A 14167-nucleotide genomic window follows, 5' to 3' on the forward strand; every position below is an offset into this window, starting at 1 on the left:
TTGGATAGGACAATTTGTGAAACCCAGGTTAGAAATTAAATTGGGAAACAAAACAGAAAATCTTGGAATGACAAATCACCTTGGCACATTGCAATTGTAAACCACTATCTTATTCCATGAAGAAAACTGTATGACTAAGTCAATAGAAGCTGAGCGACGAAGTCTCATTCGTCATCTTCAGGCTTCAGCTTCGTGCTTCTGGGAGCAATGTGTCATTGCAGCTGTTTCTTCCTTTTTAACTGCTAGTGGGGGTTTGAACTGATTGGGTGGGAGCTTGGCTGTGCTCTGATTGGATGGGGGTTTTTTGTGCTCTGATTGGCTGGGGGTGTGTCCTGTTTGGGTGGGGGCTTGGTTGTGCTCAGATTAGTCTGAGTTGCAGGGGGATTTGAGCTGGTAAGCTGCATTGCTGTTGTTTGGCTTCATGTTTGTGATCGTGCTACATCTTCATAGTGGATGTCTGTCTGCTGTATGTATGGATTGGAGGGGTTTGAAATGGCTAATGTTGCAGCTGCGGTCTGGCTTCTGGTCCTTGGTCATGCTTCCTGATCAGTGTGGGTTTGGGTCTGCTTTCTGGGTGGATGTGTGGTGGTGATATCCTGTGTGGACCTCGTGAGTGTGGGTCTGGTGTCATTCCTCGTGTTAGGGACTCGTTTGTCATACATATATATATATATTTTCCTTCTTGGGAATACCTAAATACAATCTTTGTTAATTTATTCTATGTTCCTCCAAAAAGAGAGAAAACATCTGCTGGATTTTTAAATTCAAATTTAACAGAAAACAGCAGATTGAGAATGAACAATTTCAAGTTCCTTTCAAAACAAGGAACAGAATGTAGCTACACTACTCAGTTATTGAGTACCAAGGAAAGATTGGCAAGAGCAACAGCATTTGATCATGTTTAATTAGAAACAGAACCAAATAAGAATGGATGGAACAATCGAATGCTGTTATCAAATTAAATGAGCTGAGTTTTGCCAGATGTAGCCATATAAATGAGATAAAAATATAACATGTTACGTGAAATATAATTCATGTTTAGATACTGTACTTATGCACTGCAGCAGATATTATGCTAGAGGAGAGAAGAGTTGTAATATCTCTTAATAAACAGCTCCTGTTTATAGTTTTGTAAGAGCTTATGTTACAAATACTCAAATCGTGAATGACAGCAGCTCAAAGCAAAATAGCGACAACAAAAATCCTCGCTTGATGCTATTCATTTCAGAAATGCTATAAACTTTTGATAAACCCTAGTTATGGAATGAGAGAACATTGTAGCTTATTGGTTATACTAGGAAAATTATTGGGAGAATTTATCCAGCGGAAGTGGTTTGATGTATTCCTGTCCAGCATATTGAAGGTTAGGTGTGCTAGATGATAGACACATATAATTGTTCACATGCAAACCCAATGACTGTTTTGTATTTGGTATTTGTGGAGAAAGTTTGGAAGAAAAACAGGAAGAGTTAGAAAATGAACCCAGATTCACCAGCATATCAGTACCAGAGAAATTGCCATGGGAGCCTTCAGAAGGCCAAATCACTTCAGCGTTAGAAGAATATGAAAGGGCATTTAAAGATACTGAGCGAGAGGAGGGAGATAAGGGTTCCATTCTGGATACATTCCACTGAGAAATGTGTGGAGAAGGAGCAAGAAATTGCTCCGTACTCTTTCCTATCATTTTCCTCGGCATCTGTGCATGATGGTGCCCAACAGGAATGCGACGATGTTCACTTTCCATAGATACATGGTGCTTCTTATGGTCATTTTGTATCTTGTGATACCTCAAGACAGAGGCTGGGCTAGAAGCACTCAAATCTAGATGATCGTGCATTTTCAAGACGTTGTTTAAAGATGGAGCACTCCTCGAAGGAGAAATAACACCTGGGTATAAATATGAAGGCTGGTTTTTCCTTCTCTTGTCTCCACTGTGCTCTTGGAAGTTCATTTTGATTTTATAAGGAGGTAATGGTGGCTTATCTTTTTCTGGAAGATGAGGAGAAGACACTGACTTTGCCTCCAGCGGTTGCATCCTATCAGGGCTACACCCTTGTGATCGAGAGCCACGGAAGTACTTCATGTTGCCATTTGTGTTCCTTTGGTCTGAAAAACCACGCCTAGTTTCAGAGTTTATCAAAACTCTTTTCTTTGGATCTTCCTGAGGACTTGGCATGGAAATTGTAATGACAGGCAACACTGCTACTTGCCTAGTAGAAGCCAACATGCCCTTTCCTTTATGATCTAATGCTTGCTGATCTTGTAAGTTTTGCTTACCATGCAGTTTGGAAATGTTAGGATAAGCCTTAGAGTTGGATTGAAGAATGGTGTCTTTGTGAATAAGAAAGGGCATGTGTTTGGGAATGGAACTATGGTTCTGTTTAGCTGGGATAACAGGCAGGTTATTAAAAGTTCGTTGCTGGACCTGGGGAAGTAGGATTACAGAAATTAAACTATAGAAACACACATTGTAATGAATCTCATAAACAACATGCAATTGTTCAATGTCCTGTATCTTCTTCAATAAGAGAAGACCCAAGCTTGCTTTGAAAACCATGCTGCTTCAGAAAAATCAAGGAAACTAGATGTTCTAACTCATACACTGGCAAACAACAATGTACACATACCCCTTAACACAGAAGATATACTTAGAGCTATAGTGGACCAATCTAATGACCTATTTCTAAGGTTGGTGAACTTTTTGGAAGTCAAAGAGAGAACATTAAATAAATGGCTTTCCTTATAGGGACTGGTATTCATTGGGGCCCTTTGAATGTGGAATTCCATGGACTTTTAATGAAGATGAATTGGCTTGCATCTGAATCAACATTCTCTTACCAGGTAGAAGCGCATATCTGATTTGGTTTGCATTTGAAACATAAGCAGATTTAGGCAGATGATTAGTTAGATGGGCTAGGTCTACAAACTACTATAAATTTAGAAAAAAGCAACATGGAACAAGACAGTGACAAACCAATTCTACTCTGTGGCCCGGGAAGCTATCCAAGACATAACAGAACCTGTACTTAAATGAGAGATATTATTTTAAGTCAGCAATCCACATCTTGTGGCAAATAATTTTACACAGTCAGATTGGAAACCTAAGTACTCCAATGCAATATTTAGAGGGTCGGGAAGCCATTCATATTATTTAAATTTGGGCTGGAAGATATGTAGATATTTGAAGTTAAAAGCATTGCCATCACATGTTGCACTATACATTTCAAATTTATTTTATGGGATAAAGTGTTCTACTTATGCCAATGTTTTAAATTGTATCTGTAGTTTGCTACTTTTATCGGTGGTCTCACTCCTATAAAATTACCTAAGGATGCAAGATTGACTAAAATATTGACAAGCTTTTAAAAAAAATATTTTAGCAGAGGATGTGCGTTCTTGTCTGTTTAAAATATTTCCCAAATTCTCCTGCAAAACATGAACTTGATTACTATAGCGACTGCTTCATCTGATTGAGTCCATTTAATTGAACAAATGAAAACCTACTACATACAACAAACGGAAGGTTTCCAATAAGGATAAGAAAAGTTTTTGATTTTACAGTAAAATCCTCTCTTTTCATTTTTTAAACCACTAAACCTGGAAGGGGATTAAGATGACCTTGAAAAATCACTCTGATTTTGCTGCAGTCCATGGAAAGAAACAATACAGGAATTTTAGGAAATTCTCCAGAGCTTTTTGTAGTGACTTCCCAAAACCACAAATGTGACTTGGGGAGATGAGGCCAATTAAAGCTGTGATCTCAGGAACTCTATACACTGCATTCATCTTCCGGCTTTCCCTTCGAGAGCTTAAGATGATCTAGACGAAGACCTTCCTTCATTTGATGCCTGTTTAGTAAGCTACGTGGAGAGAAAATGGCTCACTTAATGTCACCCAGCAATCGCCATATTCAAGTGAGGACCTGCAGCTGTGTCTTCTCATACAGGTCTTACATCTTAACCTCTATGCTATAATGAAATGCCCTATAATAGTCACTCAGTAAAACAGGATAGTTATTAAGAGACCAGCAGTTTTTCAAAGTGGTAGCAATTACTGTGCCCCGGTGGCATCTACTATCTGCTTTTGAATGGGCAATCCTTTCTTTCACAGGAAGTGTATTATGTGAACATAACAGCTTCTTATTCAGTAGCTGGCACCACTATCATAATTGCAGGAAAGATGGGAGCAGGTTCTTTCTCTGACCTCACAGTGGGAATCGGGCTTTTAAAAAATCTAAAAAATAGATTTAAAAAAAAAATCTATTCTATTGTTTTGGACATTCCCACTCCCTTGTCTTTTGCTAACAAGGTTGACAAGAGATGCAGTCACCAAGAAAATTACATGCATCAAAAATGTGATTCAATACAGAAGTGCAAAGGGCAGCTAAATGACCAAATGAGGAAGGGTTTTTTTTTAAAAAAAAATGTTGGTACAACAGCCAACACTTGCTGTATGAGACAATACATTGGATAGCTATTTAATATGGAACAGGCAATAGCTTTCAAATTGTATGGGAGATCCTTAACCTTTCTCTGAAAATTTGCTTGCTTATAATTTGCATTTTGTGAAAATGTGTACTTTCCTGGGAGGATTAAGATATTCTAAATATACCCGCACAGCACTCTCCAATGTGGCAATTACGAGATTGACCAACACTTAACCAAGGCTTTCACATCAACATCCTCATATATTACTTCTGCAACGTGCTGAGGTTTGCACTATGTATGCAAAACACTTTAGCACATGATTTGATGTGGAAAGTGTTCCCTGAATATATAAGATTGAAAATCATTCAAGGGGGGGGGAAAAGGAGCAATTTTCATGTGGTTTTTTTTTAAAAAAAAGCATGGAGAAATAGTTAGGATAAAAACAGCGCAAAGTTCTAAATAGTAGTACTATGCAAAAATTATATTCTAATTTCATTTACATGCATTTGCACACCCATCCTAAATTACCTATATGACTTGGGAAAAGTACTTATCTGCTCTCGTGGTTAGACACTGTGGAAAATGGATTTAGTTGTGCATTACTTCTGATACCCAACTTTAAAAAGTGTGTAAACTGAGGAGAGCTTTTTAAAATACAATCTCTCTACATATAAGCAACATGTGTATGTGTGATTAACCAAGGTATTAAAGATGCTCTGCAACAGGAACTTTTCCTGACCTATCAAAAGGCTGCATGAGTAACAATTGTCAATGTTAGGCACACATTGGTACCACGCATAGAGCCCTTCTAAATGGATGCTTTGGCTATACTAGCATTTTCCACCCTATAATACTTTATAAAACATATGTATCATTGACTTTTTTTAAAAAATAGAATATTTCTATTAAATATCACATACTGGTGAATTTTGTTTTTCAAGTTGTTTGAAAAATACTTAAGACAGAAGGGATCTCTTCTTTTGCAAATGAAACCAGTGAAAACAGTCAAGTTTTTAAAATCCTGACCATCAATACTGCAATTCTATTTTTTTGCTGAATCATTTTGTTTCCAGGATTAGACACACAGGTAACTTTACCCAGTTACATCATATCATTCAGATCCAAATAGGTGATAAAACCATGGAATTTCAGAATTGTAAGGGAACCTCAATCAATCTAGCTTTGGTTTGGATACAAGGACCTGATTATATCAAAGGGAAGATGAGGTTATTGGGCCAAATAACCCAATATAATGAAGAATTAACGCCAAAGAGTTCTGGATGTGGGCAGGAGGCTGAAAATGTGTGCAAATTCAATTTTGACGAAACTGGTTTGTATACCTATTCCAAGATAAAATGTGATCAGGCCTACCTCCTTTGCCCAAGCTGGCTTCTCAGTGGCGTTCATCCCCTCCTTGTAATGATAAAGAGGCTTCTTCTCGGTTGGTCTCTGTTCCTGTCGCTGTTGCTGCTGTAAAGAAACTAGATAGTCTCGTTCTTGTTGCAGTTGTCGCTGTAGCCTCTCCGCTTGCCGTTGTTCCTCCAACTGCTTGCGCTTGTATTCCTACCAAGACATGTGCACCACACAAAAATTAACAAAGCCAGAGAAGAGTATGACATTGTGGGATATGCTCCCATTGTCAGAATGCTATTGTGAGGGAACAGCCATGTCTAAAAGGAAAATGTTTACTAATAAAAACTTAACATTAAAGGATGCAGTGATTGTGATTTGTATGGATTCCGAAATTTGTTGTGTTCGGCTAATGTGAATTTTTGGCCAGGCCTTTACCAAAGAGCAATTTAAGCTGTCAGCTCCATTTATTCTGCATATACATACTCATTGCCCATTTCTAATCAATTTCATTACCAAATCTTAACATCCATCACAAAGAGGTATTTATTTGATCGATTTGAATGGGAAGCAATTCAATCTCTATTCAATCTCATTTTAGGCTTTACATATAAAGTGACTTTCAAAGGGGGTAAACAACCTCCACAAAGTTTAATGTGCAGTATTTCTGTGACTGTGTCAGTTTAAAACAGGATGAAATAAATTAAGACTGTGTTTAAAGGGTCCTTAAAATTATGCTTATTTAGAATATGGATATACAGTACTAGTATCTATCAGATAAGTATAATAATAAGTTCAGATGCCATCATTGACACAAAGAAAACATTAAATCTGAAAGGCATTTATTGTTAAATCTAATAAATTGCATTTTTATTTTAACTGCAGAATTATCAAAATGGCTGACAGTAGCAGAAATCGTTATACAGAAGGGCTTTTTTTTTTGCTTGTTCTATTGTTAACAAGGGAATAAAATTCAAATATTACTAATTAATGCAATACTGGTTAAAAAACAACAACCCCTAAATTACATATCCTGAATACTGACAAGATGCATCTTTGAAGGGACAAAGAAGGTACAAGGGAAAGTTTGTGTATTTGTCTACTTAACTTTAAGGAGCGCAAAATGCAGTGATATATAGGACTTCTAGCATGAACGTAAAGAAAGCAGCCTATAAAAAGCAACATGTCACCAGATTGCATAAATTAGAGAAGTTAGAAGGTGTGTGGATATTATATTGTAGGATATATCTCTAGGAGGTTTCACTTAATTCTCAGTAATGAGTGGAGAATGGAGACATACAGAGATAAATGAGCAAGCAAGGAACTCTCCCTCCAACTGCATCCCCAATTATTAACAAAAAGGCAACACAAACATTCAGAGTTCTTGGTAGGATTGCATTCAGAAAGAAACTAATGCAGCATGCTATCTTCTACTCTGGAGATAAAGTTGGGCCTTAGCACACCATCTTCTCCCCAGTATGGCTTTCCATATTACTTAGCCTTTTAGGATTGCCACTTTCCCCCCACCCACGCCTCTTTGTTTACGAACACTTTTTCCGATTCTTGTTGTTTTCTGGTCTTTATTTCCTTCTCCTTTCTTTGGTAGGCCCCATTAACACCTCACTATTACTTTCAGGCCACAAATAGAGACCAGTGCCGCTTATTGGCATTGGAAGGGTCTCCCAAAATCAGGATTTTAGATTGTGCTTATTTTTCAGAAATTCTTCTCTAGCCAAATAATTGGACTTAGAAACTTTTGTTATTTAAGGATTACATTTAATTGGCATATATGCTCCAGGATGACTATAGCTATTTTCAGCTGTAGGTTGTGCCTGAAACTCTCTTTCTCCGTAAGTTTAAAGCACCTCTTGGATGAAGAAGGTGAAACAGTAAAACAAACAAACAAACAAATAAACTAGACTAAAATTGTGTCGAAGGATGTCTATGTTTTGTTCTTGGTAGAAATTTAGTCCACGGGGAGCTAAATTTGGAAAAAGAAAATGTTATTGGAAGATGTAATGAAATATTCAATAAAATGTTACTTAAGGCTTAGAGCAGGGATTGGCAATGCAACACACAAAGCACTAGGATGCTCATTGGATCGCCCAAGAAATCAATTGTCCAAATTCCACATTAAAACCACAACTATCCTGCATTAATCTTGAAAGATTTGGGGACTTTTCCAATAGCCTCTGCAAAAGCTTAGGGGGTCTTTTTATGAATGCTTGGACTGTGATCCCAGTTAATTCAGTGGCCAAAAGCTGACCAGCTGCTGTCTTATGAGCTCTTGCTTTCTCTTTCCTATTCAAAATAAATTGCAAACAATTTGCAACTGAATCAGTGTCCTGATTAAAAGCAAATCATACTGCACAATAAGTAAAATCCAATCTTAGTGGCCTTCCACCCCCATGCTTTGCAGATTCCAGAAATGTTAATAAATGCCAAATTGACCAACATTTTAATACTTTCAAGTATAAAAAATGGGGGGAAAGGTGGCAACCCAATAAAGGCTGCTAGCATGCTGTTTTGCTACAGACAGAAAGGATGGGAGAACGGACGTAAGATGGATCCTGCCTTCCCATTACCAGAAGTAGAGCTTGTTCCTGCAGTAACTGCTGCTGCAGGATCTCTAACTGCCTCTGTTCTTCCTCTAACTGTCGCCTGATGTATTCCTGGAGATGGTGGGAAGCAGGAAGCAGAAAAAGGAGAGAAAAGGGAGAACCATAATTTCAAAGGCAAAAAAGGTGATTGTAGGAGGAGGAGGAGAGAGAGAGAAAAAAATCACATAACCGTTAAAGATTGTTGCTTGATAGAGGAGGGTGGGAGCAAAAGGAGAAAATAGAAATACAGTGCAATGCATTTGGCTAAATACTACACAAGCTGCAAAAACTGTTGCTGAGAAAATAACAGAACATTGTTTCATTTAATACTGAATAGTGCATAAATATACTATGGCTGTGAAATGCTGTATATCCCCCATTGTGTGCCTGTGTACTCTCTTGTAATCCCTTTCTCTCGAATGAATGTAAATGCAAACATTAATTCTTTTCTTGCTCATTATCCCAGTGCACAGGTAAGCATACCAAAGGGAAGGAATGCAAAAAAGGGTTATAAGGGTTGCCCTTTTACTCAGCTTCCTCATGAGTTGAATTCCAGAAACCATGTGAGTTCACTTGACTGATGTCATATCTTTCTGATACAGTAAAGCAGAAGAAAGCTGAAGTAAAATCATAAGCAAAGTTGTGGTCATGTGATTTTCATTTAGCAACCCACTTCACTTAACAACCAAATTGCAGGTCTTAACTGTGATCATTAAAGAAGGACTACCTGTAAGGGCTTATTAAACTGCGATGAGAGTTGCAGACAAATCTTAGAACAACCAAATAAAGGTAGCCGTCGACGTGCAACAGTTCGTTTAGTGACCATTTGAAGTTACAACAGCTCTGAAAAAAAGGGACTTATGACCATTTTTCACACTTACGATGATTGTAGCATCCTCATGGATATGTGATCAAAATTCAGACATTTGGCAATCGACTCATATTTATGACAGTTGCAGTGTCCTGGGGTTGTGTGACCTTCTGACGAACAAAGTCAATGGGGAAGCCAGATTATGTTATTAACTTACAACTGCAGGGATTCACTTAAAACTTGGGGCAAGAAAGGTCATAAAATGGGGCAAAATTCACTCACTTAGCAACAGAAATTTTGGGCGCAATTGTGGTCGTGGAGCACCTGCATTTAGTTGAGGTGGAGAAAAGTAACTACAGACTAAGGGTAAGGAGTGTGCTAATAAAAGTGACTGCCCTTCCAAAATAAAAATCTAAATTTACACTATATTGGAAATACTATACTATATTCTACTATATTTAAGGTAAAGGTAAAGATTCACCTTGCACATATGTGCTAGTCGTTCCCAACTCTAGAGGGCGGTGCTCATCTCTGTTTCAAAGCTGAAGAGCCAGCGCTGTCCGAAGACGTCTCCATGGTCATGTGGCTGGCATGACTAAACGCCAAAGACGCACAGAACGCTGTTACCTTCCCACCAAAGGTGGTCCCTATTTTTCTACTTGCATCTTTTACGTGCTGTCAAACTGCTAGGTTGGCAGAAGCTGGGACAAGTACTGGGAGCTCACCCCATTACGTGGCATTAGGGATTCAAACTGCCGAACTGCCACCACGTCTTAGCCACTGAGCCCTTATAGTCCCTACTATATTTACAGCTACACAATCTCCACCTAGTCCAGAATCACCTACTCTAAACAGCAGAAACTCTCAAGCATTTCAAGCAGAGAACTGTTTTGAATCCCCCCTCTCACTCCCCCTTTTACCTGAAGATGAATCAGGAACATGTCTGCACACAAAACTAACGCTGCAGGAAGAACTGAAAAACAGCAGGAACCAAGATCCAGGAAATGGATCTTGAGAATTAGATTCTGTTACATTCAATGAAACTTTCTCAGAAGTGAGCAGGGGGTTGCCGCTGGGTGTAATTTTATGAGGAAGGTATGCTCATTACAGTAAATGCATCCTGTCCTGCCACGTGCCAAACTTTAAGAAAGGCTCAGTTGATGTTCCCAATTCGCAGGTAGGTTTACATGTCAAAACTCTACTGCTGTACTGCACTTAGGTATGTATTCGACTTATGACAATTGGGACTGGCATTTCCGTTGCTAAGCAAGGTGCTTATTTATTTATTTATTTATTTCGATTTTTATACCGCCCTTCTCCCGAAGGACTCAGGGCGGTGTATTAAGTGAGCAGCCCCTGATTTTATGACTTTTTTTTTGCCACAGTTGGTAAGTGATTTATTGCGGTTGTTAAAGTGAATCATGCGGTCGTTAAGTGAATCCAGTTTCCCCATTGACTGTTTATGTCAGAAGCTGGCTGGGAAGGTTACAAATGACAAGTATATGGCCCTGGGATCCTGCAACCGTTATAAATACATGCCAGTTGCCAAGCAGCCAAGTTTTGATCATGTGACCAAGAGGATGGTGTGACGATGGTAAGCGCAAGGACTGGCTGTAAGTCACTTTTTTCAGTGTGGTGTAACTTCTAACGGTTACTAAATGAATGGAGGAAAGTTGTGGATTACTTGCATTCAATCTGTGTCTGTGTGTGTGTCGGGGCACATGCATGTGTTTGAGTCAGTCTGGATTCTGTTGACTGCTGGACAAACCCATGCAGCTTTCTTAGTAATATTTTTTTGGGAAGTGGTTGCCACTGCCTTCTTCCTAGAGTTGAATCTTCCTGTTTCTAGCCAGTTACTTTTAAGCACTACATCAAAACCTACAGACCCCTAAAGCCACATTGTGGAGGGCAACAGAATGTATATTCATTCAATAATAGGAATGAATGAGACGTGGTGGCGCAGTGGTTAGAATGCAGTACTGCAGGCTACTTCTGCTGACTGCCAGCTGCCAACAGTTTGGCAATTCGAGTCTCACTGGCTCAAGGTTGACTCAGCCTTCCATCCTTCTGAGGTGGGTAAAATGGGGACCCAGCATGTTGGGGGCAATATGTGGACCCTGTAAACTGCTTAGAGAGGGCTATAAAGCACTAAGGAGCAGTATATAAGTCTAAGTGCTATTGCTATTAAATTGGGCCTCTCAGTCCAACGACAACATCTCCAAGGAACTGCTGATCCAGTTCTGCAACCCGACAAGACAGACACAGACTTCAGAGGATAATTAGAACTGCAGAAAAAATAATTGCTACCAACCAGCCTTCCACTGAGGACCTGTATACTGCATGAATCAAGAAGAGGGCCATGAAAATATTTACAGATCCCTCACATCCTGGACATAAACTGTTTCAAGTCCTACCCTCAAAATGACGCTATAGAGCACTGCACACCAGAACAACTAGACACAAGAACAGTTTTTTCCCGAAGGCCATCACTCTGCTAAACAAATTATTCCCTCAACACTGTCAAACTATTTACTAAATCTGCACTACTATTAATCTTCTCATCGTTCTCATCATCCATCTCCTTCCACTTATGACTGTATGACTGTAACTTTGTTGCTGGTAATCCTTATGATTTATATTGATATTGATTGTTTCCTGATTGCTTATTTGTACCCTATGACTATCATTAAGTATTGTATCATTAAGTGTTAAATTTGTACCCTATGACCATCATTAAGTGTTGTAAGTATTGTACCTTGATTAAGGTATCTTTTCTTTTATGTACACTGAGAGCATATGCACCAAGACAAATTCCTTGTGTGTCCAATCACACTTGGCCAATAAAAATTCTATTCTATTCTATTCTATTCTATTCTATTCTATTCTATTCTATTCTATTCTATTCTATTCTATTCTATGCTATGCTATGCTATGCTATGCTATGCTATGCTATGCTATGCTATGCTATGCTATGCTATGCTATTCTATTCTATACAATATGAAGAAGTTGGGTCACACTGAACTTCCTTTTTGAGTGGCAGGTGTGAGTTTGACACTTAGAAAGTAGCATGCATTGTAAAAAAAATACAATCATTTGGATCTGAAGCTCGTCACCTGCTCATGTTCAGCCCGTCTCCTTTCCTCTTCTCGCCGCAGTTGTTCTTCATAATGCCGCCGTTGCTCTCTCTCTTGTTGTTTTCTTAGCTCCTTCTCTCTCCTTTGCTGCTATAAAGAAAGGCAGGCATATATTATTAAAGTCAACTAGGAAAATCACATAATTCTTGTTGGTTTTGAAAACCAAAAATGCTACAGAGCAGAAAGAAAGTGGAAAAATAATTTTTGGCTAAAGGTAAACATGCTAACTGGCAACTAAGCAGCCTTGCTATCAAAAATCCTCCATATGCACTGAGACCACAAATTTCCTGAATTCCAGCCAAGTTAACCATCTGAGAATTATTTCTGAGGAAAACATCAGTGATGGGTTGCTACCGGTTCGCCCCGGAACGATCGAACTGGTAGCAGCGACGGTGGGAGTCCACCTGCCTGGATGTCTCTGCACATGTGCAGAAGCGTCACGGGTGAGCGCGCACGCTCCCAGGAGCAAACCTGTAGCAACCAAAATTGAAACCATTACTGGAAAACATATATTTGATCCTGCTATCTCAATCCTGCTATCAGCCTGCTCTCTCAATCTAAATCTAAAAATCTAAATAATCATCATCATCATCATCATCATCATCATCATCATCATCATCATCATCATCAAAGAATAGGTGTATTTTAGCTGTAGCAATAATGGAGTGGATTTCAGCATAAGGAAATACTTTTGAAACAGTTTTGGTCATCATCTGGCTACCAAACAAATGGATCGAGGTTCTAAGAGAACTCAATGTCACATATTAAAGAAGTTGAACATATGTCACAACAAGATTTAGTTTCTCTCTGACTTGATGGAAACTTGCATTATTGGATCCCATGCTAAGAGCAATCTTTCTGAGATTAAATTAATCTACCATATTTTTCAATGTATAAGATGCACTTCTCCACTCTCAAAAGTGGGTGGAAATGTCTGTGCGTGTCTTATACAGTGAAAGTTGCTGAAGCCCCGCACACTTGCTGGCCCCCACTCTTCGGCCTCTGCCTCCCAGCAATTTGCCTCCTTGCAGGAAACAGCTGGTCAGCTTCAGCACTGCCTGATTTAGCACGAGCAGCTGATTGGCGGTTGGATCTGCCTCACGGAATATCGCCTACCAGCTGTTCCAGGCTGCGGGGATCATCGCCGTTACCACCCATCATCACTGCCACCTATCGCTAGCTCCGTGCAACCCATTTTTGGCACTGTCGTGTCCCACTCCTCCGCTGACGGCTGGGTCCGGGAAATCCGAATCAGGCGTGCCTCTGCAGCTCTGCCCAAAGTCCTAGCAAAGTCCTCAGAGCAGGCAGGAGACCAGTAAGTGACTTCAGCAAGATAAGTTTGACTTTTGCCTGACTCAGAGACTGCCAGAAAGTAGATCCTTTATATAGGCCATGGGGTGTGGCTCCATGACTCAGCACTCATTAAGGCCTGCCCCTCCCTTCCCTCTGCAGCCTCCGCCTCTCCAATCTTCTGATGCGAGGGTCACACCAATCAGCTGTTGGTAATAAACCCTCCTCAGGCTCACCTGCTGTGGAGGAGGGGGAGGGGTCTAGCTGCTCCGTTTGCCTGGGCATGGAGTCAGGGCTGGGGCAGGGAGATTCTCCTTCTGCAGTTTGTGTGGGCATGGAGCCAGGACTGGGACCGGGAGGCATACATTCCTCAGTGTGCGGGAGCAGGTAAGAAGGCCCCGGCTGCTCTGAGGGCGGGCAAGACACAACAGGCACCCACGAATCAGCTGTGAATGGCAGCCTCAGCGGCTCAGCTGATCCGATTAAGGGGCCGAGAAGCCCTGAGGTGACCGGGGAAGGGAAGGGCTGCCTCCTGTGCTGGCCACACTTACCCC

General features: G+C 40.0%; 1 protein-coding gene across 6 annotated transcripts in view; it reads right to left on the bottom strand.

Annotated features, from left to right (window-relative positions):
• Positions 1–14167, bottom strand: part of TNIK (TRAF2 and NCK interacting kinase) — a 365479-nt gene that overhangs the window by 74374 nt on the left and 276938 nt on the right. For 4 of the 6 annotated variants that reach the window (XM_058188107.1, XM_058188111.1, XM_058188110.1 and 1 more), the window contains exons 13-14: positions 12303–12413; positions 5799–5990 (exon numbers count right to left, since the gene is read on the bottom strand). In XM_058188107.1, the coding sequence (XP_058044090.1) occupies positions 5799–5990; positions 12303–12413 (303 nt within the window). Of the gene's footprint in view, positions 1–5798; positions 5991–8362; positions 8450–12302; positions 12414–14167 lie in introns of all 6 variants that reach the window. The other 2 variants (XM_058188113.1, XM_058188108.1) reach the window with 2 other exon arrangements.

This window comes from Ahaetulla prasina, chromosome 6, assembly GCF_028640845.1.
Source record: "Ahaetulla prasina isolate Xishuangbanna chromosome 6, ASM2864084v1, whole genome shotgun sequence".
Classification (NCBI taxonomy): Eukaryota; Metazoa; Chordata; class Lepidosauria; order Squamata; family Colubridae; genus Ahaetulla; species Ahaetulla prasina.